Genomic DNA, 27,372 nt, shown 5'->3' on the forward strand with positions numbered 1-27,372 from the left:
CACTGCAGCAATTTCTATTTTTTCCCCAGGATTTCAAAGAAATATTGGCTGGCATCAATCTTGGAGATCCTGATATTGTTCCAGAAGAACCATGTTCTTTTGCTGAACAACAAAAGTCATTGTGAAGAGCAGTTCACAATTTATTTTCAGTCATAAATTATTTTGATATCATTGAGGTATTACACAGTCAACACGATGAAATATGCATCATTTATTTCAGTCCACACAAATCAAAGAAAATATGAGAGGCATCATGAAGGAACTGACACCTGCTTTCAGTTTCTATCAAGCTGCCAAAACTGTGGAAAAATCACCAGCAAGCCCAGCGGGTTTGTATGATATTACACGATTTAAATTGACATGAAAGTTTTTGAGTTTCAGAACTGTGCATCATCTTGCATCATGAAGACGTCCAGGATGTTTGGGATCAACCGCGAGGCCTCACAGGCAGCGTTCTACCAGACGGCCACTGACAGGAAGACACAGGTGACAGGAGACCACCAGCTGACTCTTGCATGTTGAGTCGAGCAGTTCTCAGTCTGTCGATGTGGCCAGCCTTGTTACCTCAGATAAAAAAGTATTTAGAGTGAAACAAAAATCATCAGTATTTACAGAATTGATTGAATATGTAAAGATTGCAAAGACATTCTAATCTCATCAATTAATGTAAGTAGCAATAAGTGTGTAGTTTATATATGTGTGTGTGTGTGTGTGTGTGTGTGTGTGTGTGTGTGTGTGTGTGTGTGTGTGTGTGTGTGTGTGTGTGTGTGTGTGTGTGTGTGTGTTTATATACTCAACAAAAATATAAACGCAACACTTTTGGTTTTGCTCCCATTTGTATGAGATGAACTCAAAGATCTAAAACTTTTTCCACATACACAATATCACCATTTCCCTCAAATATTGTTCACAAACCAGTCTAAATGTTGTGTGGGCCGCTGAAGAGAAGGTACTGCTGGCCCACCACCACCAGAGGGCGCCGCCGCCCCACAGGAGCAACCTCGGTAACAGCTGTCACCCATCACCTGAGACAGCTGACAGCAATTATCACTGGGGTATATCAGCAGGACGGCATCTCCACCTCATCGCCGAGATATCGTTCTACCTGGAAGGTAATAATCTCAGCTGACTGCTTGACAGTAACCTTTGTGATTTTTGTGAGTGATTGCAGACTTTTTTCTCCAACGAGAGGTGGAGGTAGCTTCCCTGCCGTACAGGTTGCTGGGTGCAAACGCGCCCACGTTAATTGTGTTCTTGTTCCTCGCCAGCAGTACCAGGTCCGACACGCGGAGGCAGTGGCCACCTGGGAGTTCGGAACTTGGCGGCTCCAGTATTCCCGGGGTCCTGTGGCGGAGGAAACCGTGTGGTTCCGGTTCTACTTTGGAGAGGCGTCTCCTATCTTCGAGCCTGCCCACACGACACCTTTGTGAATTGACCTTTGTCCATTGTTGTAATTTGTTGTGTTTGTTGTGCACGTTCGCAACAGTAAAGTGTTGTTATTTGACCTATTCCATTGTCCGTTCATTTGCGCCCCCTGTTGTGGGTCCGTGTTCCTACACTTTCCCAACAGGATATCTCGGCCATCGTCATGGATCCCGAGGGGCGTCAACCGGCTGTTGAACGGCCAATGGAAGAACAAGGCGCACAGGCGTCCGCAGGAGGGGTAATCGGTGAGTTGCAGCGGATCCTCACCGCTTTCACGACTCGGTTAGACTTGATGGCTGAGCAGAACGCCCTCCTGAACCGCAGGGTGGAGGCTCTCGCCGCGCAGGTGGAAGCGCGCCCTCCGGGCGCCGCTGCGGCTCTCCCTCCCGTAGACCCTGTGCGTGACAGCGACGTTCCACTGGTTGTCCAACGACCCCCCCCACCATCCCCTGAAGCATACATAAGCCCCCCAGAGCCGTACGGAGGCTGTGTGGACACGTGCGCGGATTTCCTTATGCAGTGTTCGCTCGTCTTCGCACAGCGTCCCGTCATGTACGCGACCGACGCTAGCAAAGTAGCTTATGTGATAAATCTGCTTCGTGGTGAGGCACGCGCTTGGGCTACAGCGCTCTGGAAGCAAAGTTCACGGCTCCTTCTGACATATGATGGGTTTGTGAGGGAGCTCAGAACAGTGTTCGATCACCCTAATAGAGGAGAGACCGCTTCAGCCATGCTGCTGTCAATGAGACAGGGGTGCCGGAGCGCAGCTGCCTATGCAGTCGACTTCCGCATCGCGGCTGCGAGGTCCGGCTGGAATAGCACTGCCCTCCGCGCCGCCTTCGTAAACGGACTGTCATTGGTCCTCAAGGAGCACCTGGTGGCTAAGGACGAACCGTGGGATTTGGATGGGCTTATCGATCTTGTCATACAATTAGACAATCGGTTAAATGAGCGCCGTCGGGAACGAGACGAAGGGCGTGGCCAGGCACGCGTCGTCCCTCTCCCTTCCGGTTCCGACCGCGTTCCGCCCTCCCCACGATCCACGGCCCCTGCGCTCCGTGCGATCACAGCTCCCCCTGCTGACGAAGCTATGGACACGAGTAGGGCAACATTTAGGGCACCGGTCACACAAAGGAGGCTGGCCCGCGGAGCGTGTTTTGTTTGTGGCTCGATTGAGCATCAGGTACGAGACTGCCCCGAACGGTTAAACACCAACGCCCGCCCCTAGACACTGGGCTGGGGGGGGCCGAGACGTTCACGTGGGACACACCCACATCGCCACACGACTCCCAGTTACAATCCTTTATGAGGATTTAACCCTGAAGGCCCCAGCACTGGTGGACACGAGCTCAGAAGGGAATTTGCTTGATAGCAAATGGGCCAGGGAGATAGGGTTCCCTCTGGTGGCGCTTACCTCGCCTGTGCAGGTACGGGCACTAGATGGCTCCCTACTCCCTCCAATCACCCACAAGACACCACCAGTAACTCTGGTGGTGTCGGGGAATCACCGGGAGGAGATCGAGTTTTTTGTAACTCCGGCCACCTCCCGTGTGATTTTAGGTTTTCCCTGGATGTTGAAGCACAATCCCCGGATCGATTGGCCGTCCGGGGTAGTGGTCCAGTGGAGCGAGACCTGCCATCGGGTATGTTTAGGTTCCTCGGTTCCTCCCGGTTCCCAGGCCAGGGAGGAGGTCAGAGCCCCGCCCAATCTAGGGACGGTGCCGGTGCAGTACCATGACCTTGCGGAGGTGTTCAGCAAGGATCTGGCACTCACCCTTCCCCCGCACCGCCCGTATGATTGTGCCATTGATTTGGTTCCAGGCGTTGAGTTCCCGTCCAGCAGGCTGTACAACCTCTCACGACCTGAACGCGAATCAATGGAGACCTACATCCGGGACTCTTTGGCTGCCGGGTTGATCCGGAATTCCACCTCCCCGATGGGTGCGGGTTTCTTTTTTGTGGGGAAAAAGGATGGCGGATTACGTCCATGCATTGATTACAGGGGGCTGAACGAAATCACGGTTCGTAACCGATACCCCTTACCCTTGTTGGATTCGGTGTTCACGCCCCTGCATGGAGCCAAGATATTCACCAAGCTTGATCTTAGGAATGCATATCACCTGGTTCGGATCCGGAAGGGAGACGAGTGGAAGACGGCATTTAACACCCCGTTAGGTCATTTTGAGTACCTGGTCATGCCGTTCGGTCTTACAAATGCTCCCGCGACGTTCCAAGCATTGGTTAATGATGTCTTGCGGGACTTCCTGCACCGATTCGTCTTCGTATATTTAGACGACATACTCATCTTTTCTCCGGATCCTGAGACCCATGTCCGACATGTACGTCAGGTCCTGCAGCGGTTATTGGAGAACCGGCTGTTTGTTAAGGGCGAGAAGTGTGAGTTTCACCGCACTTCTTTGTCCTTCCTGGGGTTCATCATCTCCCCCAACTCCGTCGCTCCTGATCCGGCCAAGGTTGCAGCGGTGAGAGACTGGCCCCAACCCACAAGCCGTAGGAAGCTGCAACAGTTCCTCGGCTTTGCGAATTTCTACAGGAGGTTCATTAAGGGCTACAGCCAGGTTGCTAGCCCCCTGACAGCCCTGACCTCACCAAAAGTCCCCTTCACCTGGTCGGATCGTTGCGATGCCGCGTTCAAGGAGTTGAAACGGCGCTTCTCGTCTGCACCCGTTCTGGTGCAGCCCGATCCTAGTCGCCAGTTAGTGGTTGAAGTGGATGCCTCGGACTCAGGGATAGGAGCTGTGCTGTCCCAGAGTGGGAAGACCGATAAGGTCCTTCATCCGTGTGCCTATTTTTCCCGCAGGTTGACCCCGGCTGAACGGAACTATGACGTCGGCAACCGAGAACTCCTTGCGGTGAAAGAGGCTCTTGAAGAGTGGAGACACCTGTTGGAGGGAACGTCCGTGCCATTCACGGTTTTCACTGACCACCGGAACCTGGAATATATCAGGACCGCCAAGCGGCTGAATCCCAGGCAAGCCCGCTGGTCACTGTTCTTCGGCCATTTTGACTTCCGCATCACCTACCGGCCCGGGACCAAGAACCAGAAGTCGGATGCCTTGTCCCGGGTACACGAAGACGAGGTCAAAGCGGAGTTGTCGGATCCACCGGAACCCATCATCCCGGAGTCCACTATCGTGGCCACCCTCACCTGGGACGTAGAGAGAACCGTCCGGGAGGCCCTGGCACGAAGCCCGGACCCCGGGACTGGACCAAAGAACAGACTTTACGTCCCACCAGAGGCAAGGGCTGCAGTCCTGGACTTCTGTCACGGCTCTAAGCTCTCCTGTCACCCAGGGGTGCGAAGAACCGTGGCAGTTGTCCGGCAGCGCTTCTGGTGGGCGTCCCTGGAGGCCGACGTCCGGGACTATATCCAGGCCTGTACCACCTGTGCCAGGGGCAAGGCCGACCATCGCAAGGCTCCAGGACTGCTACAGCCGCTGCCCATGCCTCATCGCCCCTGGTCCCACATCGGCCTGGATTTTGTCACGGGCCTCCCGCCGTCCCAGGGAAACACCGTGATCCTCACGATAGTGGACCGATTCTCCAAGGCGGCCCACTTCGTGGCCCTCCCGAAGCTCCCTACGGCCCAGGAGACGGCGGACCTCCTGGTCCACCACGTTGTCCGCCTGCATGGGATACCATCAGACATCGTCTCCGATCGCGGTCCCCAGTTCTCCTCGCATGTCTGGAGGAGCTTTTGCCGGGAACTGGGGGCCACGGTCAGTCTCTCGTCCGGGTATCACCCCCAGACCAACGGCAGCAGAGCGGGCCAATCAAGAAAATGGAGCAAACACTGCGTTGTGTGACAGCCGCGCACCCGGCTGCCTGGAGTACTCATCTGGCCTGGATCGAGTACGCCCACAACAGTCAAGTGTCATCAGCCACCGGCCTCTCCCCCTTTGAGGTGTGTTTGGGGTATCAGCCCCCGTTGTTTCCCGGGGTTGAGGGGGAGGTCGGTTGTGCCCTCGGTCCAGGCCCACCTGCGGAAGTGCCGTCGGTGTGGCGCGCCGCCCGTTCTGCTTTGTTGAAGGCCCGGATGAGGGCGAAGACCCATGCAGACCGGCGGCGGACCCCGGCCCCTACGTATCGCCCCGGGCAGGAAGTGTGGTTGTCCACAAAGGACATCCCCTACAAGTGGCCTCCCCTAAACTACAGACAGGTACATAGGACCGTTTAAAATCCTTAAGGTCATCAATCCCGCCACAGTGAGGCTTCAGCTTCCAGCCTCACTGCGGATCCATCCTGTGTTTCATGTGTCGAAGCTCAAGCCCCATCACACCTCGCCCCTCTGTACACCCGGTCCGGCACCACCTCCTGCCCGGTCATCGATGGCGAGCCGGCTTGGACAGTGCGCCGGTTGTTGGACGGTCCGTCGGATGGGCCGGGGCTTTCAATATCTGGTGGACTGGGAGGGGTATGGTCCCGAAGAACGCTCCTGGGTGAAGAAGAGCTTCATCCTGGACCCGGCCCTCCTGGCCGACTTCTACCGTCGCCACCCGGACAAGCCCGGTCGGGCGCCAGGAGGCGCCCGTTGAGGGGGGGTCCTGTTGTGTGGGCCGCTGAAGAGGAGGTACTGCTGGCCCACCACCACCAGAGGTGCGCCTCCGCCCCACAGGAGCAGCCTCGGTTAACAGCTGTCACCCCTCACCTGAGACAGCTGACGGCAATTATCACTGGGGTATATCAGCAGGACGGCATCTCCACCTCATCGCCGAGATACGTTCTACCTGGAAGGTAATAATCTCAGCTGACTGCTTGACAGTAACCTTTGTGATTTTTGTGAGTGATTGCAGACTTTTTTCTCCAACGAGAGGTGGAGATAGCTTCCCTGCCGTACAGGTTGCTGGGTGCAAACGCGCCCACGTTAATTGTGTTCTTGTTCCTCGCCAGCAGTACCAGGTCCGACACGCGGAGGCAGTGGCCACCTGGGAGTTCGGAACTTGGCGGCTACCAGTAATTCCCGGGTCCTGTGGCGGAGGAACCGTGTGGGTTCCGGTTCTACTTTGGAGAGGCGTCTCCTATCTTCGAGCCTGCCAACACAACACCTTTGTGAATTGACCTTTGTCCATTGTTGTAATTTGTTGTGTTTGTTGTGCACGTTCGCAACAGTAAAGTGTTGTTATTTGACCTATTCCATTGTCCGTTCATTTGCGCCCCCTGTTGTGGGTCCGTGTTCCTACACTTTCCCAACACTAAATCTGTGATAGTGAGCACTTCTCCTTTGCTGAGATAATCCATCCCACCTCACAGGTGTGCCATATCAAGATGCTGATTAGACACCATGATGAGTGCACAGGTGTGCCTTAGACTGTCCACAATAAAAGGCCACTCTGAAAAGGTGCAGTTTGTTTTATTGGGGGATACCAGTCAGTATCTGGTGTGACCACCATTTGCCTCATGCAGTGCATCACATCTCCTTCACATCATCCTTGAGAGAACACCTCTCCAACGTGCCAAACACCAGCAAATGTGAGCATTGCCCACTCAAGTCGGTTACGACGACGAACTGGAGTCAGGTCGAGACCATGATGAGGACGACGAGCATGCAGATGAGCTTCCCTGAGCGGTTCCTGACAGTTTGTGTAGAAATTCTTTGGTTATGCAAACCGATTGTTCAGCAGCGTCCGAGTGGCTGGTCTCAGACGATCTTGGAGGTGAACATGCTGGATGTGGAGGTCCTGGGCTGGTGTGGTTACACGTGGTCTGCGGTTGTGAGGCTGGTTGGATGTACTGCCAAATTCTCTGAAACGCCTTTGGAGACGGCTTATGGGTAGAGAAATGAACATTCAATACACGAGCAACAGCTCTGGTTGACATTCCTGCTGTCAGCATGCCAATTGCACGCTCCCTCAAATCTTGCGACATCTGTGCATTGTGCTGTGTGATAAAACTGCACCTTTCAGAGTGGCCTTTTATTGTGGACAGTCTAAGGCACACCTGTGCACTAATCATGGGGTCTAATCAGCATCTTGATATGGCACACCTGTGAGGTGGGATGGATTATCTCAGCAAAGGAGAAGTGCTCACTATCACAGATTTTGACTGGTTTGTGAACAATATTTGAGGGAAATGGTGATATTGTGTATGTGGAAAAAGTTTTAGATCTTTGAGTTCATCTCATACAAAATGGGAGCAAAACCAAAAGTGTTGCGTTTAGATTTTTGTTGAGTGTATATATATATATATATATATATATATATATATATATATATATATATATATATATACATAAATTGAACAGAGAACAAGAAGATCTCAATAATTAAAATAGCAACTGTATCCCCGTAGAAGTGTAAACAAAAAACAAATTAGCACCACGTTTTGGACAAGAAAATAATGGAGCTAGGAGATAAGCTTGTCTTTTGGACCAGAAATCACATTAAAAAATAAAAATAAATAAAATGGTGGCATTCATCTTCCCTTAGCTGACTGAATAAACTTAACTTTGTCTTTTAAAAGTTGCCTTGTTGCTAATCGACTGCAAGATCTATATTTATATAAGATATATTTGATCTGAATAGTTCCCGATGTGTGGGATACATGGGTTATATCTTGATCTTTCAAGCTAACCGGTTCTTGCAAACCTTCGCAGCAATAACAGCGCAGCACTGACGAAGCATTTTTATTTTAAGAGCAGTGTGACTTTGTGAGTGATAATCGGGGCAGCTACAAAATGTAAGGCTGGGTAAAATATTCAGAATAATTGATCAAATCCTTTAACCTTAGTTTGCGATGTTTGATATCGTTGATTCCCAGCAGAATATTGGAATTTATAATTCCTGTGAATGAAGCGCGGGCTGCACAGCAAAACACCGGAAATGAAAAACCCAAACTCCTCTCGCGCATGCGTGGCACAACCTCAGCCCTGAGATCAGGAGTTGGCATTCTATCTCTCTACTTCTATGATGTATATTAGGGATAGACCGATAATCGGCTTGGCTGATTATTGGCTAACAGTGGTGGGCACAATTCCACTAACCGCTAATTAGCGAAGCTAATGTTTTCATTATCGGATTAGCTTTTCAGATAACTTTGAAAACCGTCACTGGACCAATTATCTTACGATAAGTTTTGGTTTGATAATTTTTAGACCGCTAACATATTTTTGCAGACATCGTGAACAAAGGTTAACAACTACAAACATTTATTAAGTCTAGAATTAGTTGAGTACCTACCTGTTAAATGTTTTGTAGTAGATGTGCAGTTCTGGCCTCTGCAAACAGAGGAGAGTTGTTTCTAAAAGAAACCACTCAAATCCTCAGCAGGCAAAGAACTGGTCACAGAAAAGAATAAAAGCTCATTTCTTTTGATCCCATACTGTTACGCTGGCAATATCACCCAAGTCATCCAGAGGCATATAGTTTTAACTTATGGTTAAAATTTTAACCGAACTAATTTCGGACAAGTTATTTAAATTAACGTCACGTCTGAAGTTTTATAAAATGAAATATCAGATATATGTTTTAGTTTTAAAGTAATGCACTAATTTTGAAGGTTTCAGTGTGGACATGCTGTGTCCAGGTGCATTATGGGTAATCTCAGTACGTTCATGACAGAAGGAATTTATTTGTGACGCTCTGATCAGGCTCCACATGGACAACAGCATTAAACTCTTTGTATATTGTGCCTAAAACTCTCGAGAATAAATTCTATGGGTTTATAGACGTTGTTATTGTGTTTTGTTTTATGTAAAAATGCCAGAACAAGCCCAGGTTGCTTCTCCATTATTTTCATTTGGAATCACTGCAATCGATACCTGTTTACTCTTTAGAGTCCTGCTTATGTCAAACACTGTCTGTCCTCTTTGTTCCAGAGTAATATAACATGTCTGAAATTCAGTTTGTGTTTATTAAATTCTATGCATCTTAAACGTAGCAGACACGGATTATCTGGAATTTTGTTTTGGCACGTTTTCACCGTCTCTACTGGCAGTAGTGTTCATGGCAGTACGAGCATCTGGACACCAGTAGATGGCGGTGTTTTATTTATTTTGACCCCGGTTATATCAGACGGTTGTCAAATTACAACTTGAATTTTGGCTTTTTGTGGCAAAGTTGTTTTTTTGTTTCTTCAAATTAATAAAAGGCATATTTTGTTGTCATTGATGCTACCAGAAGCGATCGTGGTGTTAAACTTAAAATCAGCTTGTTAGAAGTTGTAAGTGTATTAGAAGCAATACTGAAAGTTATTGGTTAGCTGTCGCTTCCGATAAATTTTTGGGTGGTTTATCAGTTTAGCGTTATAAAAGGTAACTTTTCATTTAGCTGATTAGCTGTTATCGAAGCTAACTTTTTGGTTACCTGTGCCCACCACTGTTGGCTGATTATCAGTCGTGACAATTATTGGCCCAGCCAATTATCAGTCTATCCCTACACAGCACCCAGAGGGATTATCGGCCGATGCTGATTATCGACTCCACATTTTTATCTCCAGTTATACAGCTTCATGATGAAGTGGTATAGAGGAGGATTTTCTTTCACCAAAACATCAAATCTAGGCTTGCATCTTAGATGTACAGTAGTGTTCAGAATAATAGTAGTGCTGTGTGACTAAAAAGATTAATCCAGGTTTTGAGTATGTTTCTTATTGTTACATGGGAAACAAGGTACCAGTAGATTCAGTAGATTCTCATAAATCCAACAAGACCAAGCATTCATGATATGCACACTCTTAAGGCTATGAAATTGGGCTATTAGTAAAAACAAAAAAAAAGTAGAAAAGGGGGTGTTCACAATAATAGTAGCATCTGCTGTTGACGCTACAAACTCAAAACTATTATGTTCAAACTGCTTTTTTAGCAATCCTGTGAATCACTAAACTAGTATTTAGTTGTATAACCACAGTTTTTTATGATTTCTTCACATCTGCGAGGCATTAATTTTTTGGTTTGGAACCAAGATTTTGCTTGTTTACTAGTGTGCTTGGGGTCATTGTCTTGTTGAAACACCCATTTCAAGGACATGTCCTCTTCAGCATAAGGCAACATGACCTCTTCAAGTATTTTGACATATCCAAACTGATCCATGATACCTGGTATGCAATATATAGGCCCAACACCATAGTAGGAGAAACATGCCCATATCATGATGCTTGCACCACCATGCTTCACTGTCTTCACTGTGAACTGTGGCTTGAATTCAGAGTTTGGGGGTCGTCTCTCAAACTGTCTGCGGCCCTTAGACCCAAAAAAGAACAATTTTACTCTCATCAGTCCACAAAATATTCCTCCATTTTTCTTTAGGCCAGTTGATGTGTTCTTTGGCAAATTGTAACCTCTTCTGCATGTCTTTTATTTAACAGAGGGACTTTGCGGGGAATTCTTGCAAATAAAGTAGCTTCACACAGGCGTCTTCTAACTGTCACAGCACTTACAGGTAACTCCAGACTGTCTTTGATCATCCTGGAGCTGATCAATGGGTGAGCCTTTGCCATTCTGGTTATTCTTCGATCCATTTTGATGGTTGTTTTCCGTTTTCTTCCACACGTCTCTGTTTTTTTTTTTTTTGTCCATTTTAAAGCATTGGAGATCATTGTAGATGAACAGCCTATAATTTTTTGCACCTGCGTATACGTTTTCCCCTCTCCAATCAACTTTTTAATCAAACTACGCTGTTCTGAACAATGTCTTGAACGTCCCATTTTCCTCAGGCTTTCAAAGAGACAAGCATGTTCAACAGGTGCTGGCTTCATCCTTACATAGGGGACACCTGATTCACACCTGTTTGTTCCACAATATTGACGAACTCGCTGACTGTGAACACCCCCTTTTCTACTTTGTTTTACTAATAGCCCAATTTCATAGCCTTAAGAGTGTGCATATCATGAATGCTTGGTCTTGTTGGATTTGTGAGAATCTACTGCTACCTTGTTTCCCATGTAACAATAAGAAATGTATAGTAGAGAAGCTTGAATCTTCGACTGGACTGGGTTGCTTGACGCGAGGACGCTTCGCTTCTTCTCTACAAGAGTCAAGACAGAAGTGATACTACCAGAGCAAGAATTTTAGCTGGGGAAGCTTCTGCGATTTGAAGCGAAACGTCCTCGCGTCAAGCAACCCAGTCCAGTCGAAGATTCAAGCTTCTCTACTATGGAAACCACCTGGACAACTGAGAGCCTACACAGAAATAAGAAATATACTCAAAAACCTGGATTAATCTTTTTAGTCACATAGCACTACTATTATTCTGAACACTACTGTACCTTCTGGCAAATTGTAGCTGAACTTTCAGCTCTTCTTTTTAAGAAAATGAAGAAAATGTTATTTATGAATAATAGAATCCAGTTTATTACTGAAAAAGAGAGCTTGATGATATGTAATAAGAGATATGTGCACACATCATTTCTAAATGAGTCTCTTGTGTCAGATTGAAATTTTCTTCTCCAGGTCAACAGATCACCTTATTGAGCCTGTAACTCTACATTTACCACTTACACGAACATGACAGCAGCTTGCTTCTTTCTAACACAAGATTCATGTGTGTATCATTGAAGCAGAAAAACTGTCACCCAAAACAAGTCATTTTAGCGCAGAAACGTCATACATTTTGAGCAAAACCAAATCAAAGGGTTCAGTTTTCCACCAGAAGGATGCTTGTCAGCCACCCAGATGTTGGTGAATCACACAGCGACAGTCGCTTTAATATGATCATGTTCATATTAACAGCATATATCATTATCACGTCTCCCCTCACAGTGATTAACATATCCAAAGCTATATTTTAGAATTTCCACACTAAATTCAAAACAAATGTACACACAAAAAGCAAGACATTGATCTCGGAGGATGTGTAGCAGCTGCAAGGACCTGATAAGCAGCAGAAGAACAAAAAACACAGACCTGAGGAGGGGGAAGGTCATTTATATGACAGTCACAAATCACTCTGTATCAACTCCATTTTCCCTCAAAGCATCATATTTTAATCTTCACGTGTGCGCACTGAGCCCTTTTGTGGAATCAACAGGGTTCTATGCATTTCTGTGCAAGAGAAAGTAATCATTTTCTCTAATAAGCTTCCTCTCCTGGGGGAATTTTTTCCCCCCTTTGTGGTGTGGAATGAAAATGTTTGTAACCCTATTAAAGTTAACTGATTAGTGGCAGCATTCAGACAACAAAACCTATTAGATACACTGCAAAGTTTTCCAAGCACAGAAAACTGAATTTCACTGTTTTGTTGTTGTTGTTGTTGTTGTTGTGTGGTTTTGTTTTTTGTTTTTACTTTTACTGGTTCTAGGACATTTCAAAGTGACCTATGCCTGTATGAAAAATTTTGCGTTATCATTGATGGCCACAAGATCATCTACATGTGTAACAAGCTGCTCCAGGCAAAAAGTGGTTGTAATGCACCGATGCCAACCGTAAAGTCAAAAGAGGAAGATATGAATAAGGAAATGCTGGGTTTTCAAGAACAAGTAATTAATAAATCACGCTCTCAGACAAACGACCACTTGAATAAAAAGAGGGAATATAAATTTCTGACAACTTGACGTGTCACTTGTTTGGACTGTGTGAGACAAGAATGGCAATCAGCAGTTCAGCTAGGTATGGCTATAAATGTTTCATAACATTTAGTGTGATCAAGGCATAGACATTTCACCACGATCAGAGCCAGACAATAACATGAGCCCATTAGCTTCTGCTTCAGCTTCTGCAGTGTTTGCATTATAAATAATAAACAAATAATAATTTTGCTTCTTGTTGCATGCAAAATATAAATTGAATAATTTTATGGGGAAATAGCACTATGTTTCAAAAATAAATGTGACTTGTTGTGACATATGCTTTTCTTATTCCTGATGCATTTTTGGACAAATAATACAAATACTCCAGGACAACTTATAGTCTTAAATTTCTTTGAGGCTTGAACCGTTGCACTTTACACACTGAAATCCCTTCAGATTCCTTCAAATATGTAAAGATACTACGCACTGCAGAGGGAGAAATATACAAATCTATTTGAATTTCTCTTTGAGGAATGTTGTTTTTAAAAAATTTCAAGTGAGGAACCTTGGGGTGATTTTTGATCCCATGTTGTCTTTTGACCTACTCATCAGAGAAACCACCTTTCTTTCTTTCTTTCTTTCTTGCTTTCTTCCACCTTGGTAACATGGCAAAGATTGGTCCCATCCTGTCTATGGCTCATGCAAAGACTTTGATCTATGCATTTGTCTGTTCTAGCCTGGACTACTACAGTGTCCTATTCTCTGGCTTACCGCAGTCCAGCAATAGGGGTCTCTAATTAGTTTGAATTACTGCTGCCAGAATTTTGACAAGAAGCAGAAAGTTTGACTACATTACACCCATTTTAGCCTCCCTTCATTGACTTCCTGTGTCTGTGAGGTCTGATTTTAAGGTTCTGTTCCTAATTAATAAAATTATTCATGGATTAGCGCCTCCCTACCCAGATGACCTAATTATACCCTACATACTGGCCTGTGCTTTGCATTTTCAGGGTGTCCCTAAGGTCAAAAACAAAAAAAAAAAGTCAGCAGGCCTCAGAGCCTTCTCTTATCATGCGCCTGGCTTGTGGAATGATCTCCTTGCAGACATAAAACAATCAGATTCCGTAAAGATATTTAAATCCAAACTAGAGACGCATCTATTCTCCCTCTCATATGGTTAGCATACCAGTGTAGTATGGAACTATGCTTCCTGTCCTTTTTAATTCATATTATTAGCAACAGAACAGGTCTCGGCCTCATTACATCTAAATTCTCGGTCTGTTAATGAAGCACAGGTCTAGATGCCATCGAGCACCTTAGCAATCTGCTTCCCAGTTGATTTACTGCCGTTGAACTAATGCCTCAGGTGCAGTTATTTCCGGGAGACTGATTCTACTCTTTCTGTCCAATGGGTTAAGGACATTCTACGGCCCTGTCCAGCTCTCCTAGAGTAACTCTGTGTCCTGGAATCTCCTCCATGCTCTTGAGCCTGTGCTGGGCGATACGGCAAACCTTCTAGAAATGGCACATATTGATGTGCCATCCTGGAGAAGTTGGACTACCTGTGCAACTTCTGTCATGTCTAGGTACCTTACACCATGCTACCAATAGTGACACTGACCCTAGCCAAATACAAAACGAGTAAAAACAATTGGTCAGAAAAGATGAGGAAGGGGAAAATGTCAGCGGCCTCCACTTGTAACACCATTCCTGTTTTGGGTGTTGTCTCATTGTTACCCCTTGTGTGTGTGTGGGTGTGTTTTGAAAGAGCAACTTTTGTTTTGCTGATGTTATTTTCCATAGAAGTACTGTCATCTACTGGAAGGTTAATGGAGGTGTCCACCTTCATGAGCACCAGTTAACACGATGCTCGATGGGGATCACGTCAAACTTTATTGTCCAATCTACATATTCGTGAAACGTACTGGTAACATTGCTTGAGAATCCGTATCAAAAGGAAGACAGAATAAGCTTTGTTAAATGGGGCCTCAATACATCACAAATTGATTCCAAAGAAATGCTTTGAAACGCCCCAGTCGATTTGGTCTTGAAATATTAAAACACAAGCAAATGAAGTAGGACTGTGCTGTTTGGAATTTCATATTTTAAGGCTCGAGGCAGCACAGGGTCTGTACATGCATACTGAACACACACAAACACGTCTGTGCAGAAACTCAATAATCCTGTGTGAAATGATGAAGTAGAAAACTGGGCCAAGTCAAGAAGAATAAAAGCAAGAACGAGGATCTGCAACGTGCCTGACTTCATGCTCCCCATGGAATAACAAAGGGCAAAAAGCAAAAAAAAAAAAAACATATGCAACCAATGAATATAAATGTCCATGTTCAACTTGAGGTCACACTGATATGATATGCAGAAGATTAAAATAGTACGGACAGACAGTCCTGGCTTCCTTGCTTAATAACAGCACAATAAATGCAGAGACTTTATTTGACAGGCTGTGCAATACAAATATTTAATTTACCTCAAGCGATGTAATTAGCCACATTTTCAGAATGCTAACATAGACAAAAATACTCCACGGACACTGAAGCATTTCACCCGGGGGCTAATGTTCTACTGGTCCAAAACAACCCACAGCATAGCACAAGTGTCACTGCTTGTTTTTCACCAATGCAGGTGTCATTTTCATGTACAGTGCCAGGGCTGGACATTTTGGTCCAGACTGGCCCACCACTACAATCCGCGTGCAGATACAATGACAACCCCCCCCCCCCCCCCCCCCCGAAGTGCATATAAACACACAAGCCCTTAATAACACTAACAATATCCCAAATAAATGACTACACAGTATGTTGCACGCTTGGTCTAAAGAAGGATGCTGGAAAAAGGTTTTAAGATTCAAGAGTAATTTAATAAACACATGAACCCAGGTTATATGGTTCAGACTTCATAAAGAGGCTTGTTTGGGCGTCTTTGTCACACATAGAGCCACGCACGCTCCACCCCTTTATGCATTAATGAGTTCAGACTTTCTGATTGGCTGAGAAATGTACAACCCAGTCTCACATTTTTTTTTTCGCACTATTACTAACCCTACTCCTTCCCCCAACCCTAACCCTAACCGCTTCACTTTTAATTTCGTGCAGCCATCATGGAATGTATTTGAATGAATTTGTGCTGCTGTGACGAAAATGAGGCAATTTTGGTGACAATATCATGAACCAATAGATTAATGTATATTTTGTGCTCCTGAATCACGACTTGCCGTGAGACTGGGTTGGAAATGTGCATAACGCCAAACATATCCTACAAAAAAATCTCATGGGAAGGAGAGTTTCCATGGGGAAAAAATGAGCAGCCATTGGCCCATTTATTGATGGGACCACAAGGAAAAATCCCGATACTCTCAATGGTCAATCCACCCCTGTCCAGTGCCCAAATTCTTAAAATAGCACCCACAGGTGTGTCGTTGAGGTGTGGTCAGTTGCAGTGCTGGTGTTGGTATCACAAGGCAGACCGAAAGTAACTGTACCATTAGACCGCCTAAAACCTGGTCTAAAAAGTAAACACTAATGGAAAAATATGCAATTTTAATAACTCTGGTTTGTATCATATTTTTACACTGGTTTTCTTCCTCTATGTTCACAGGTGGGGAGCACCAAGGTGGAGCTGGCCAGTCCATGTGTCTAGGGGGACCTGGTGGGATTTGAAGGAGATCAGATGGTCAGAGGAGGAAATTTTCCAAAAGGCGGTCAAATACTCGGCTCATGAAGTGGGGCCACTGACTGCTTCTGCCACTTGTGCACTTTGACTCCTTGCACACGGGACCCTTTCTTCACCAGAAAACCTGCCACTTCTGAGTTTAGGTCTGACTCGCAATGCACTGTCTCTTAAAGGCAATGACCGATGACTTTCTGAGATATTATATTTTATTTTATTTCATGTTATAACTCTGAGACATGTTCACAGAGTGCTGACCGACTCAGCAAGTGTATCTCAAACAACAAGCAGCAGTTCAGATATGGACATCTGTGACCTATGTCATAGATGTCTACAATAAGCCGTATCAAGTTCAAATTCTGTTTACAGATCAATTACTTCTACGTGCACAGTCATAGAATGGTGGGACTTTGCTGGTGTTTAAAAAGGAGTCTCAACTGTATTTTACTGTTAAATGTAGAAAATAATATTTTGCATGACAAGACCTATTTAGAGTTATCAACATTTTGTTCAGATTAGCGTGAAAGGCATATCCAATAAATATATGTGTTGGAAATAATGAATAGGCTTTGTTTCAAACTAAAGTCCAATAATAAAAACATTGTAAATCCAATGAAGGGTCACAGGAGGCTGGAGTCTCTCCCAGCAGTCATAAGGCATGAGGCTGGGTACACCCTGCACAGGACACCACTCTGTCACAGACTTTCTACCTTCAGCAACAGGCAAGTGTTTTGTTTGTGAGGTTGGAAATATTTCAAGAAGGTGGACACTGGTTCACATTATTTATATTAATGTAGGTGTGCCACAGGGATCTTACCTTGGACCTACCTTGTTCCTAATATTCATAAATGACCTTCTTGATAATAACATTAGATCATTTGTCAGTAACTATGCTGATGAGACAAAACTTTATGGTCGAACTTCCAGAAGCCACAATGATCAGTGGTTGGCTGTTCATCTCTCCTTACTAAGAGTGCAATGGGGAAATAAGTGGATTGTGACCTTCAACACCTCTAAAACCAAGTAACTCTCTTTTTTCAATCATTGATCTAATCCATCCTTCCTTTCTATTCATATGAAGGGTTCTATTCTCCCTGAAGGTTCCTGCTTTGAATGACTACTAGTCCTTCAATTTACACAGAGGAATTCATGGAACTTACAGTGGGGAAAATAAGTATTTGACCCCCTGTCAGTTTTGCAGGCTTTCCCACCTACAAAGAATGGAGAGGTCTGTATTTTTTTTTTTATCATAGGTACACTTCAACTGTGAGAGACAGAATCTAAAAAAAAATCTAGAAAATCACATTGTATCATTTTTAAATAATTCATTTGCATTATATTGCATAAAATAAGTATTTGAACACCTACCAACCAGCAAGAATTCTGGCTCTCAGACCTGTTAATTTTTCTTTAAGAAGTCCTCTTATTCTGCACTCTTTGCCTGTATTAATTGCACCTGTTTGAACTTGTTACCTGTATAAAAGACACCTGTTCACACACTCAATCAATCACACTCCAACCTGTCCACCATAGCCAAGACCAAAGAGCTGTCTAAGGACACCAGGGACAAAACTGTAGACCTGCACAAGGCTGGGATGGACTACAGGACAACAGGCAAGCAGCTTGGTAGAAGACAACAACTGTTATGATTATTTATTAGAAAGTGGAAGAAACACAAGATGACTGTCAATCTCCCTTGGTCTGGGATTCCATGCAAGATCTCACTTGGTGGGGTAAGGATGATTCTGAGAAAGCTCAGAACTACACAGGAGGACCTGGTCAATGACCTGAAGAGAGCTGGGACCACAGTCACAAAGATTACATTAGTAACACATGATGCTGTCATGGTTTAAAATCCTGCAGGGCAGCAAGGTCCCCCTGCTCAAGCCAGCACATTTCCAGGCCCCTTTGAAGTTCACCATTGACCATCTGGATTATGCAGAGGAGGCATGGGAGAAGGTCATGTGGTCAGATGAGACCAGAATAGAGCTTTTTGGAATCAACTCCACCTACCATGTTTAGAGGATGAGAACAACCCCAAGAAAACCATCCCAACCGTGAAGCATGAGGGTGGAAACATCATACTCTGGGGGTGCTCTTCTGCAAAGGGGACAGGACGACTGCACCGTATTGAAGGGAGGATGGATGGGGTCATGTATTGCGAGATTTTGGCAAACAACCTCCTTCCCTCAGTAAGAGCATTGAAGATGGGTCATGGCTGGGTCTTCCAGCATGACAATGACCCCAAACACACAGCCAGGGCAACTTAAAGAGTGGATTTGTAAGAAGCACTTCAAGGTCCTGGATTGGCCTGGTCATCTCCAGACCTGAACTCAATAGAAAATCTTTGGAGGGAGCTGAAACTCCAAACCTGAAAGATTTGGAGAAGATCTGTATGGAGGAGTGGACCAAAATCCCTGCTGCAGTGTGTGCAAACCTGGTGAAAAACTACAGGAAACGTTTGACCTCTGTAATTACAAACAAAGGCTACTGTACCACATATTAACATTGATTTTTCTAGGGGTCAAATACTTATTTTATGCAATAAAATGCAAATTAATTAGTTAAAAATCCTACAATGTGATTTTCTGGATTTTATTTTTTTTTTAGATTCTGTCTCTCACAGTTGAAGTGTACCTACGATAGACGACAGACCTCTCTATTCTTTGTCGGTGGGAAAACCTGCAAAACTGACAGGGGTCAAAAACTTATTTTCCCCACTGTAAGTGAAACTCCCGTATCCTGTGTGTTGCTAAAAATGCTGGTAAAACGGTAGGGCCTTCTATCGTTTCAGAAGGTATCTGACTCCTGCTACCATTTTGTATCTGTATAAGTGCCAAATAAGACCCAAAATGGAATACTGGTGCCACATCTGGGCTGGGGCTCTAAAGAACACACCGTTTTGTTTGGATAGAGTGCAAAATTGCTTTTAAAAACCCTGTTGATGACTTGTTTTCCATACTTCAACCTCTGTCCCTCAGAAGACATGTTGCAAGTTTGTCTTTGCTTTATTGCTATTTTCATGGCAAGCGCTCTGACAAACCTTGGGCACGGGTACCACTTATTCAATCATTAATGGCTAGAACTAGATTCTCCATCTCTGTGGAGGAAAATCATCCTTACTACCTCCAAAGGACTGTTAACCTATTCTGTACAGCCTTGGTGTTTTCAAGTCCAATGTCAACCGTAGTCCAGCATTAGAGGTCTCAAACTGGTTCAAAATGCTGCTGCCAGACATTTGACAGGCATTAGTACGTTTGACCACATTACATCCATTTTGGCATCTCTTCACTGGCTTCCTGTCTCTGTGAGATCAGATTTTAAGGTTCTGGTATTAACCTATAAAATTATTCACAGACTAACACCTCCCTACTTAGCTGACCTAATGAAACCCTACGTACCGGCCCGGGCTCTGCATTCTCAGGGTGCAGGACTACTTTGTGTCCCAAGAGTGAATAAAAAGTCTATGGGTCACAGAGCTTTCTCTTATCGTGCCCCTGTTGTGGGGAATGATCTCCCTTCATCTATAAAACAGTCAGATTCTGTGAAGACTTTCAAGTCCAGACTTAAGACGCACTTATTTTCCCTTTCGCATGGCTAGCATACTGGCATAGTATGTTACTATGCTTTTTACTCTTTTAAATTCATTTTATTAGTAAACAGAGCAGGTCACGGCCTCAACTTTATCGACACTCTGGGTATTTTAGTGAAGCTTAGTATTTCTTCTGTTTTTCTTGTTGCTTAATGCTGACAAATTATACAGTATCTGTAGCCTCTCTCTATCTCTCTGTTTGAGGTGTGGCTCCATCCAGAAGTGTGAGTGGGTGTCTTCTTCTGCAAGCCTCCCGTCCTGGACACCAGCATGGACTCCCAAAATTTTCAGTATATTCGTATTGTCAAGTGTTTCGGTTGCATGGCTCAAGCAGAGGGTCACCCCTTTGAGTCTGGTCTGCTTGAGGTTTCTTCCTCAGATCATCAGAGGGAGTTTTTCCTTACCACTGTTGCCTGTGTGCTTGCTCTAGGGGGTTGGTAAGGTTAGACCTTATTTGTGTAAAGCGCCTTGAGGTGACTTTGTTGCTATTTGGCGCTATATAAATGAAATGAATTGAATAAACATCTTTCCTTGACATAACATCAGTCCAGTTGCCCGTCTCTGTCACAACTGATGCACATTTCATAATCACATTCTTCATCATTAGCATTTTCATCATTCTTGTCATCACCGCCTTCTCAATTTCAGGATCACCGTCATTATCATAACAGCTGCGGCAGTCAGGTCTTTTGCAACCTGTAACCTTGAGTGGCTTGTAAACTTGCTCTGTGGTGAACTTTATATATATATATATATATATATATATATATATATATATATATAAATTTGTCACACTGCAGATAATAAAAGCAGTCAAATACAGCTTTATTAGTGGGTTGCATGTCACGATTTAATTTTGTCTTTAGATTATAAAGCAATGCAGAATGTAATTGCATGACCCTGTTTATTAATTTTCAGGATTACATGTCAGCGGGGTGAAGTACTGTCTGCACACTCAAAATCAGAGCCTTCTGTTGGACGGTGCACATTCTAATGTCAAGAGGCATAATGCGAGGTGTCACGACCGGAGCTGCTGTTGCTCCTCATTAATCAGAACACAATGTTCTCCACCGCCAAAGGCCAGTGTAAGAGGACCTGTGGGCGAACTTAGTGAGAGCAAGCTGCATATGTCCTCCACTTCTGGCTGTTCAATAAATCACTAAACACCTGGATTAAAGGACGGATTAAGAGAAAGGATAAGAAATCAGTGAGCCGGTGTGAGTGAGTTCACTGTTCTGTGCTTCTTGATGGTGTATAGGTGCAATAGGATTATTATTTACAGGCAGAGATGTGCTCAAAAATACTGAACAAGACATGAGAATGAGAAGATCGAGATAAATCAACAAATGCAGCACTTATGGCTGGAGTGAGAATCTGCAGATGTATTGATGTTAGATGATTAGCTTTCATTTTAATCACTTAAAAGGGTCATATTATGTTTCATGTTTTCATTATGCAAATACAGGTCACCTCTGGGGTCTTATGCATAAAACTGTAGATTCATGAATAAAACTATGCACCAAGGCAGAAATGTGCATAGACATTCCCTCCATCTGTTATGAAGTCAGGTGTGCACACTGGTTCTCCTTCATAAATCTAAATCTTCAGGATATTGTGTGTATGTGCACAAACATGATTTCTCACCACCATCTTTAGCCATGAATGGATGTAGACACACATAACCACCTATGTATGGGTAAAGAGAACGAGCCTGGACAACACTTTGCATGACCTAGGCAGAACAAATGAAATCTGAGCAAGCACCCATCTTCAGAATTACAGAGAAGCTCAGCTAGCAGGCTAACCTTGTTTCAGGAGCTTATTAAATCATGGTTTCAGGGTGAGCGGTGGCTCACATAATGGTTGTGACTTGATTTGGGCATTAAAAATTCTGAACTGCTTATTTCCTCAATAAACAATCAACTAGTCCTAACGTTATCAAGCTAATGATAGCTGCTAAAAATGCTAACATCATTAGCATCCAGAATTACAGTCATTCATTCATTTGATGGAGGGTGGAGATGATGGTCTAGTAGTTAAGTGTTGGGCTTGAGACCAGATGATCCTCAGTTCAATTCCCAGCCTGACCGGAAAATCATTAAGGGCCCTTGGGCAAGGTCCTTAATCCCCTAGTTGTTCCCGGTGTGTAGTGAGTACCTTGCATGGCAGCACGGTGATATCGGGGTGAATGTGAGGCCTTGGTGTGTAAAGCACTTTGAGCCGGAAATGGAAAGCACTATATAAATGCAGTCCATTTACCATTTTTATAAACGGTTACTCCAATCAAGGGTCACAGGGGCTGGAGCAACAGGTGGGGTACACCCTGGACAGGATGCCAGTCTGTTGCAGGGCCACATACTCATTCACACACGTCTTTGGAAGTAGGAGGGTGCCGAAGCACCCGCAGGGAACCTGCGCTAACACGGGGAGAACATGCCCATCCCATTATCCCACGACCTTCTTGCTGTGAGGCAACATGAAAATTCAGTAAGGTATATGTTATATAATACATTCCAATTCTAAGGTGGAACTATGATAGTATACTAAGGTATATCTAAAAAGGAAGAGTAAAATAGAAGAGTAGAAAAGAGTAGAGTAGAGCCACTTAGGTGCCTGGTCTTGAGAACCAGGGATGGTAGGTTGAAAAGCTTTTTTATTTCATATATATATATATATATATATATATATATATATATATATATATATATATATATATATATATATATATATATATATATATATATGAGGTCTGTTAGAAAAGTATCCAACCTTATTATTTTTTTCAAAAACCATATGGATTTGGTTGTAAATAATGAAAATAAGCTAGTTATAGTTAGAAGAGCTAAATTAGCCATTAATAAGCCAACCTAGCAAGCTAACAAGATAAACAAAAACGGTAATTAGTGTATAAAGTATAACAGCGTAGTTAAACTTACAATAACGGTATTAACAAATACATATAAAAATAAATGTGGACAAAAGTATGAATTGGAGAACTAACTACACAACAAGCCATATCATTAGATATTTGTAATGAAATGTTTTTAAAAAGATGGTCCTGCGCTGGCGCCATCAGCCACTGACTGACCGCAGCGACGACACACGAAATGTCACGAAAATAGGCCACGCCCCGAATGCATTAGAATAACTAACCTTTGCTGCACAGTGAACATGGTGATAATTACTGAAAGGCAATAAATACATGCATATTTAAAGTATACCAGTTGCTTTGATCTTACTGTATATGTATTTTGATCTAAGTTGTTTTACTTTAACTTGCTTGAGCAGAATATTGTGCAACAGTACATACAAAGATGGTGACAATGACCGTTGTTTTCCCACAGAAAAATGACAGCACTCATGGCCAGTATATTTACAGTGTTTTTTCAAACAGTTTATTCACTGACTAATATAATATTATCACTGCATTTATGTTTTTCACCTTTTGCATTATGCATTGTAAACAATAGGTATTTCTGCTAGTTGTGTATAATACAGTTTGTGACTGGCAAAATGTACATATTAAATTCTAGTTCTGTGATTCCGGCTGCTTGTTTAATGTTAAGATACAGTCGGATCCAGAAGCAGTTGGACGGTTACACATTTTTTTTTTGTCTGTACACCACCACAGTATAGTTGAAATGAAACAGTGAAGATGTGCTTATAATGTAGTGTTTCATGTTCATTTCAAGGGGTTTAACAAAAGTGTCACATTAACTACTTAGGAAGTACAGCTATTACAGTAGGACTCAAGTAACAGAACCAGAACATCAGGGTTATTGTGAACGCACATCATGACTCTCTTGATTGTGTCTATCTGTATTTAGGATGCCCTAAATGCAGAGGACAGATTTTATATGTACAATGGCATTAAAGAGTTTCTTTTTCTCTCCATAGTTTGCTAACAAAATACATATGAATAAATGGGCAAAATAAATGTGTCTGGCTAGCTAGTAATGTTTGGCTAGTGACACTCAAATCTTGATTGTTGACTGGAATGTTATCTTCCAGTCCTATATTAAAATGTTCAAATAGAGTTGTAAGCTAATTAGGCTAATTATTTATGGGGAAAATAAATTTGTCTAGCTAGCTAGTAATGTTTGGCTAGTGACACTTAAATGGACCTAAGTTTTTGCTGTTGGCTGTAATGTTATCTTACAGTCCCTTATTAAAATATTCAAATATAATTTGTAAGCTAAAGAAGTACATATGAATAAAAGACAAAATACTGTGTCTAGCTAACTAACAATGTTTGGCTAATGACAATATTTAATGTTAAATGGAACATTATCTTACAATCCTATTTTAAAATGATCAAATGTAGTTTGTAAGATAAGTAATTACTCATGAATAAATGGGGGAAATGAGTATGCCTAGGTAGATAGTAATGTAAGCTAGTGACACTGAAATATTTAATGTTGACTGGAATGATATCTTACAGTCTTAAGTTAGAACGTTTATATACGAGGGCTGTCAATAAAGTAACGGTCCTTTTTATTTTTTTCAAAAACTATATGGATTTCATTCATATGTTTTTACGTCAGACATGCTTGAACCCTCGTGCGCATGCGTGAGTTTTTCCACGCCTGTCGGTGACGTCATTCGCCTGTGAGCACTCCTTGTGGGAGGAGTCGTCCAGCCCCTCGTCGGAATTCCTTTGTCTGAGAAGTTGCTGAGAGACTGGCGCTTTGTTTGATCAAAATTTTTTCTAAACCTGTGAGACACATCGAAGTGGACACGGTTCGAAAAATTAAGCTGGTTTTCAGTGAAAATTTTAACGGCTGATGAGAGATTTTGAGGTGATTCTGTCGCTTTAAGGACTTTTCACGGTGCGAGACGTCGCGCAGCGCTCTCAGGCGGCGTCATCAGCCTGTTCAAGCTGAAAACCTCCACATTTCAGGCTCTATTGATCCAGGACGTCGTGAGAGAACAGAGAAGTTTCAGAAGAAGTCGGTTTCAGCATTTTATCCGGATATTCCACTGTTAAAGGAGATTTTTTTAATGAAAGACGTGCGGAAGGGTCCATGCGTCGAGACGCAGCCGCCGCGACGCTCCGCCACAGGAAAAACACCTCTGTTGAAAGCCTTAAGGACAAGTTGGAACATGTCCTGCCTGTTAAACAATTTCTCATATACTCACTCCACTGAAAGCCATCAAAAGCCGCCTGGATTTTACAAATGGTTATCAACACGGAGGTGTTTTTCCTGTGCCGCCGCACCGCGTCGGCTGCGTCCCGACGCGCGGATCCGTCCGCACGTCTTTCATTAAAAAAATCTCCTTTAACAGTGGAATATCCGGATAAAATGCTGAAACCGACTTCTTCTGAAACTTCTCTGTTCTCTCACGACGTCCTGGATCAATAGAGCCTGAAATGTGGAGGTTTTCAGCTTGAACAGGCTGATGACGCCGCCTGAGAGCGCTGCGAGACGTCTCGCACCGTGAAAAGTCCTTAAAGCGACAGAGTCACCTCAAAATCTCTCATCAGCCGTTAAAATTTTCACTGAAAACCAGCTTAATTTTTCGAACTGTGTCCACTTCGATGTGTCTCACAGGTTTAGAAAAAATTTTGATCAAACAAAGCGCCAGTCTCTCAGCAACTTCTCAGACAAAGGAATTCCGACGAGGGGCTGGACGACTCCTCCCACAAGGAGTGCTCACAGGCGAATGACGTCACCGACAGGCGTGGAAAAACTCACGCATGCGCACGAGGGTTCAAGCATGTCTGACGTAAAAACATATGAATGAAATCCATATAGTTTTTGAAAAAAATAAAAAGGACCGTAACTTTATTGACAGCCCTCGTATAGTTTGTTAGCTAATGAATTACTTATGAATAAACTGTGAAAAAATACATCTAGCTATCAATCAATCAATCAATCAATTTTTTTATATAGCGCCAAATCACAACAAACAGTTGCCCCAAGGCGCTTTATATTGTAAGGCAAGGCCATACAATAATTATGTAAAACCCCAACGGTCAAAACAACCCCCTGTGAGCAAGCACTTGGCTACAGTGGGAAGGAAAAACTCCCTTTTAACAGGAAGAAACCTCCAGCAGAACCAGGCTCAGGGAGGGGCAGTCTTCTGCTGGGACTGGTTGGGGCTGAGGGAGAGAATCAGGAAAAAGACATGCTGTGGAGGGGAGCAGAGATCGATCACTAATGATTAAATGCAGAGTGGTGCATACAGAGCAAAAAGAGAAAGAAACAGTGCATCATGGGAACCCCCCAGCAGTCTACGTCTATAGCAGCATAACTAAGGGATGGTTCAGGGTCACCTGATCCAGCCCTAACTATAAGCTTTAGCAAAAAGGAAAGTTTTAAGCCTAATCTTAAAAGTAGAGAGGGTGTCTGTCTCCCTGATCTGAATTGGGAGCTAGCGAGCAATATTTGGCTAGTGACACTTAAATGGACTTAACATTCTAGTCATTAACAAAAATTTATCTTACGGTCCAATATTAAAATGAATCACTTATGAATATGAAAATAAATTTGTGTGCTATATAGTATAACGTCACTCAAATCTGTTACACTGTGATTTTGTCAATGGTCTAAAGTGGGTCCTGTTGCCACAGAACACTGAACCTAAAAGTGTTTCTCATTCCAGCCATGCATGGGCTGTGTAAGCAGGGCAGAAAGGTTACCATAACAATGTTAACTAATGCCTACGCTAATCACACCATGGGGACGACACTACTAGTTACTGTTCATGCACAGGTCTATGTACGAGGTCTAGTAGAAAAGTATCTGACCTTTTTATTTTTTTCAAAAACCTGATGGATTTGAATCACGTGTGCTTGCATGAGCCAACCTTGAACCTTCATGCGCATGCGTGATTTTTTTTCACGCCTGTCGGTTGTCGGTGATGTGGGACCGTCATGTGACTATCCGAGAAATTGCAGAAGAGGTGGACATCAGCACTTTTTCGGCACATTCCACTGTGACAGAAGATTTTGCCATGAAAAGAGTTGCAGCGAAATTCATGCAGATGGCTTTGGCACGAAGCTGAGGGCAGAGCAAAAGCGCCACCGTGTTGAAGCCTCACAGGACATGTTGTGACATGCCCACCTCTTTCACAATTTCTCGGATAGTTACACGACTGAAAAGCCACCGAAAGCCGTCTGAATCTTCAGAATGGTGGAAGAGCTGGGCATGTTACAACATTTCCTGTGAGACTTCAACACGGAGGTGGTTTTGCTGCGCCATCAGCTT

The 27,372-nt window shown here is 43.8% G+C and overlaps 1 protein-coding gene across 1 annotated transcript in view; it reads left to right on the forward strand.

Moving 5' to 3' along the window:
• Positions 1 to 402: 402 nt before the first annotated feature.
• The window catches only part of LOC117528696 (ras-like protein RAS2), a 34,289-nt gene continuing 7,319 nt past the window's right edge, over positions 403 to 27,372 (forward strand). Inside the window, exon 1 of the mRNA XM_034191336.1 lies at positions 403 to 486. Within this exon, the coding sequence (XP_034047227.1) occupies positions 403 to 486 (84 nt within the window). The remainder of the gene's footprint in view (positions 487 to 27,372) is intronic.

Source organism: Thalassophryne amazonica, chromosome 16 (genome assembly GCF_902500255.1).
Source record: "Thalassophryne amazonica chromosome 16, fThaAma1.1, whole genome shotgun sequence".
Taxonomy (NCBI): Eukaryota; Metazoa; Chordata; class Actinopteri; order Batrachoidiformes; family Batrachoididae; genus Thalassophryne; species Thalassophryne amazonica.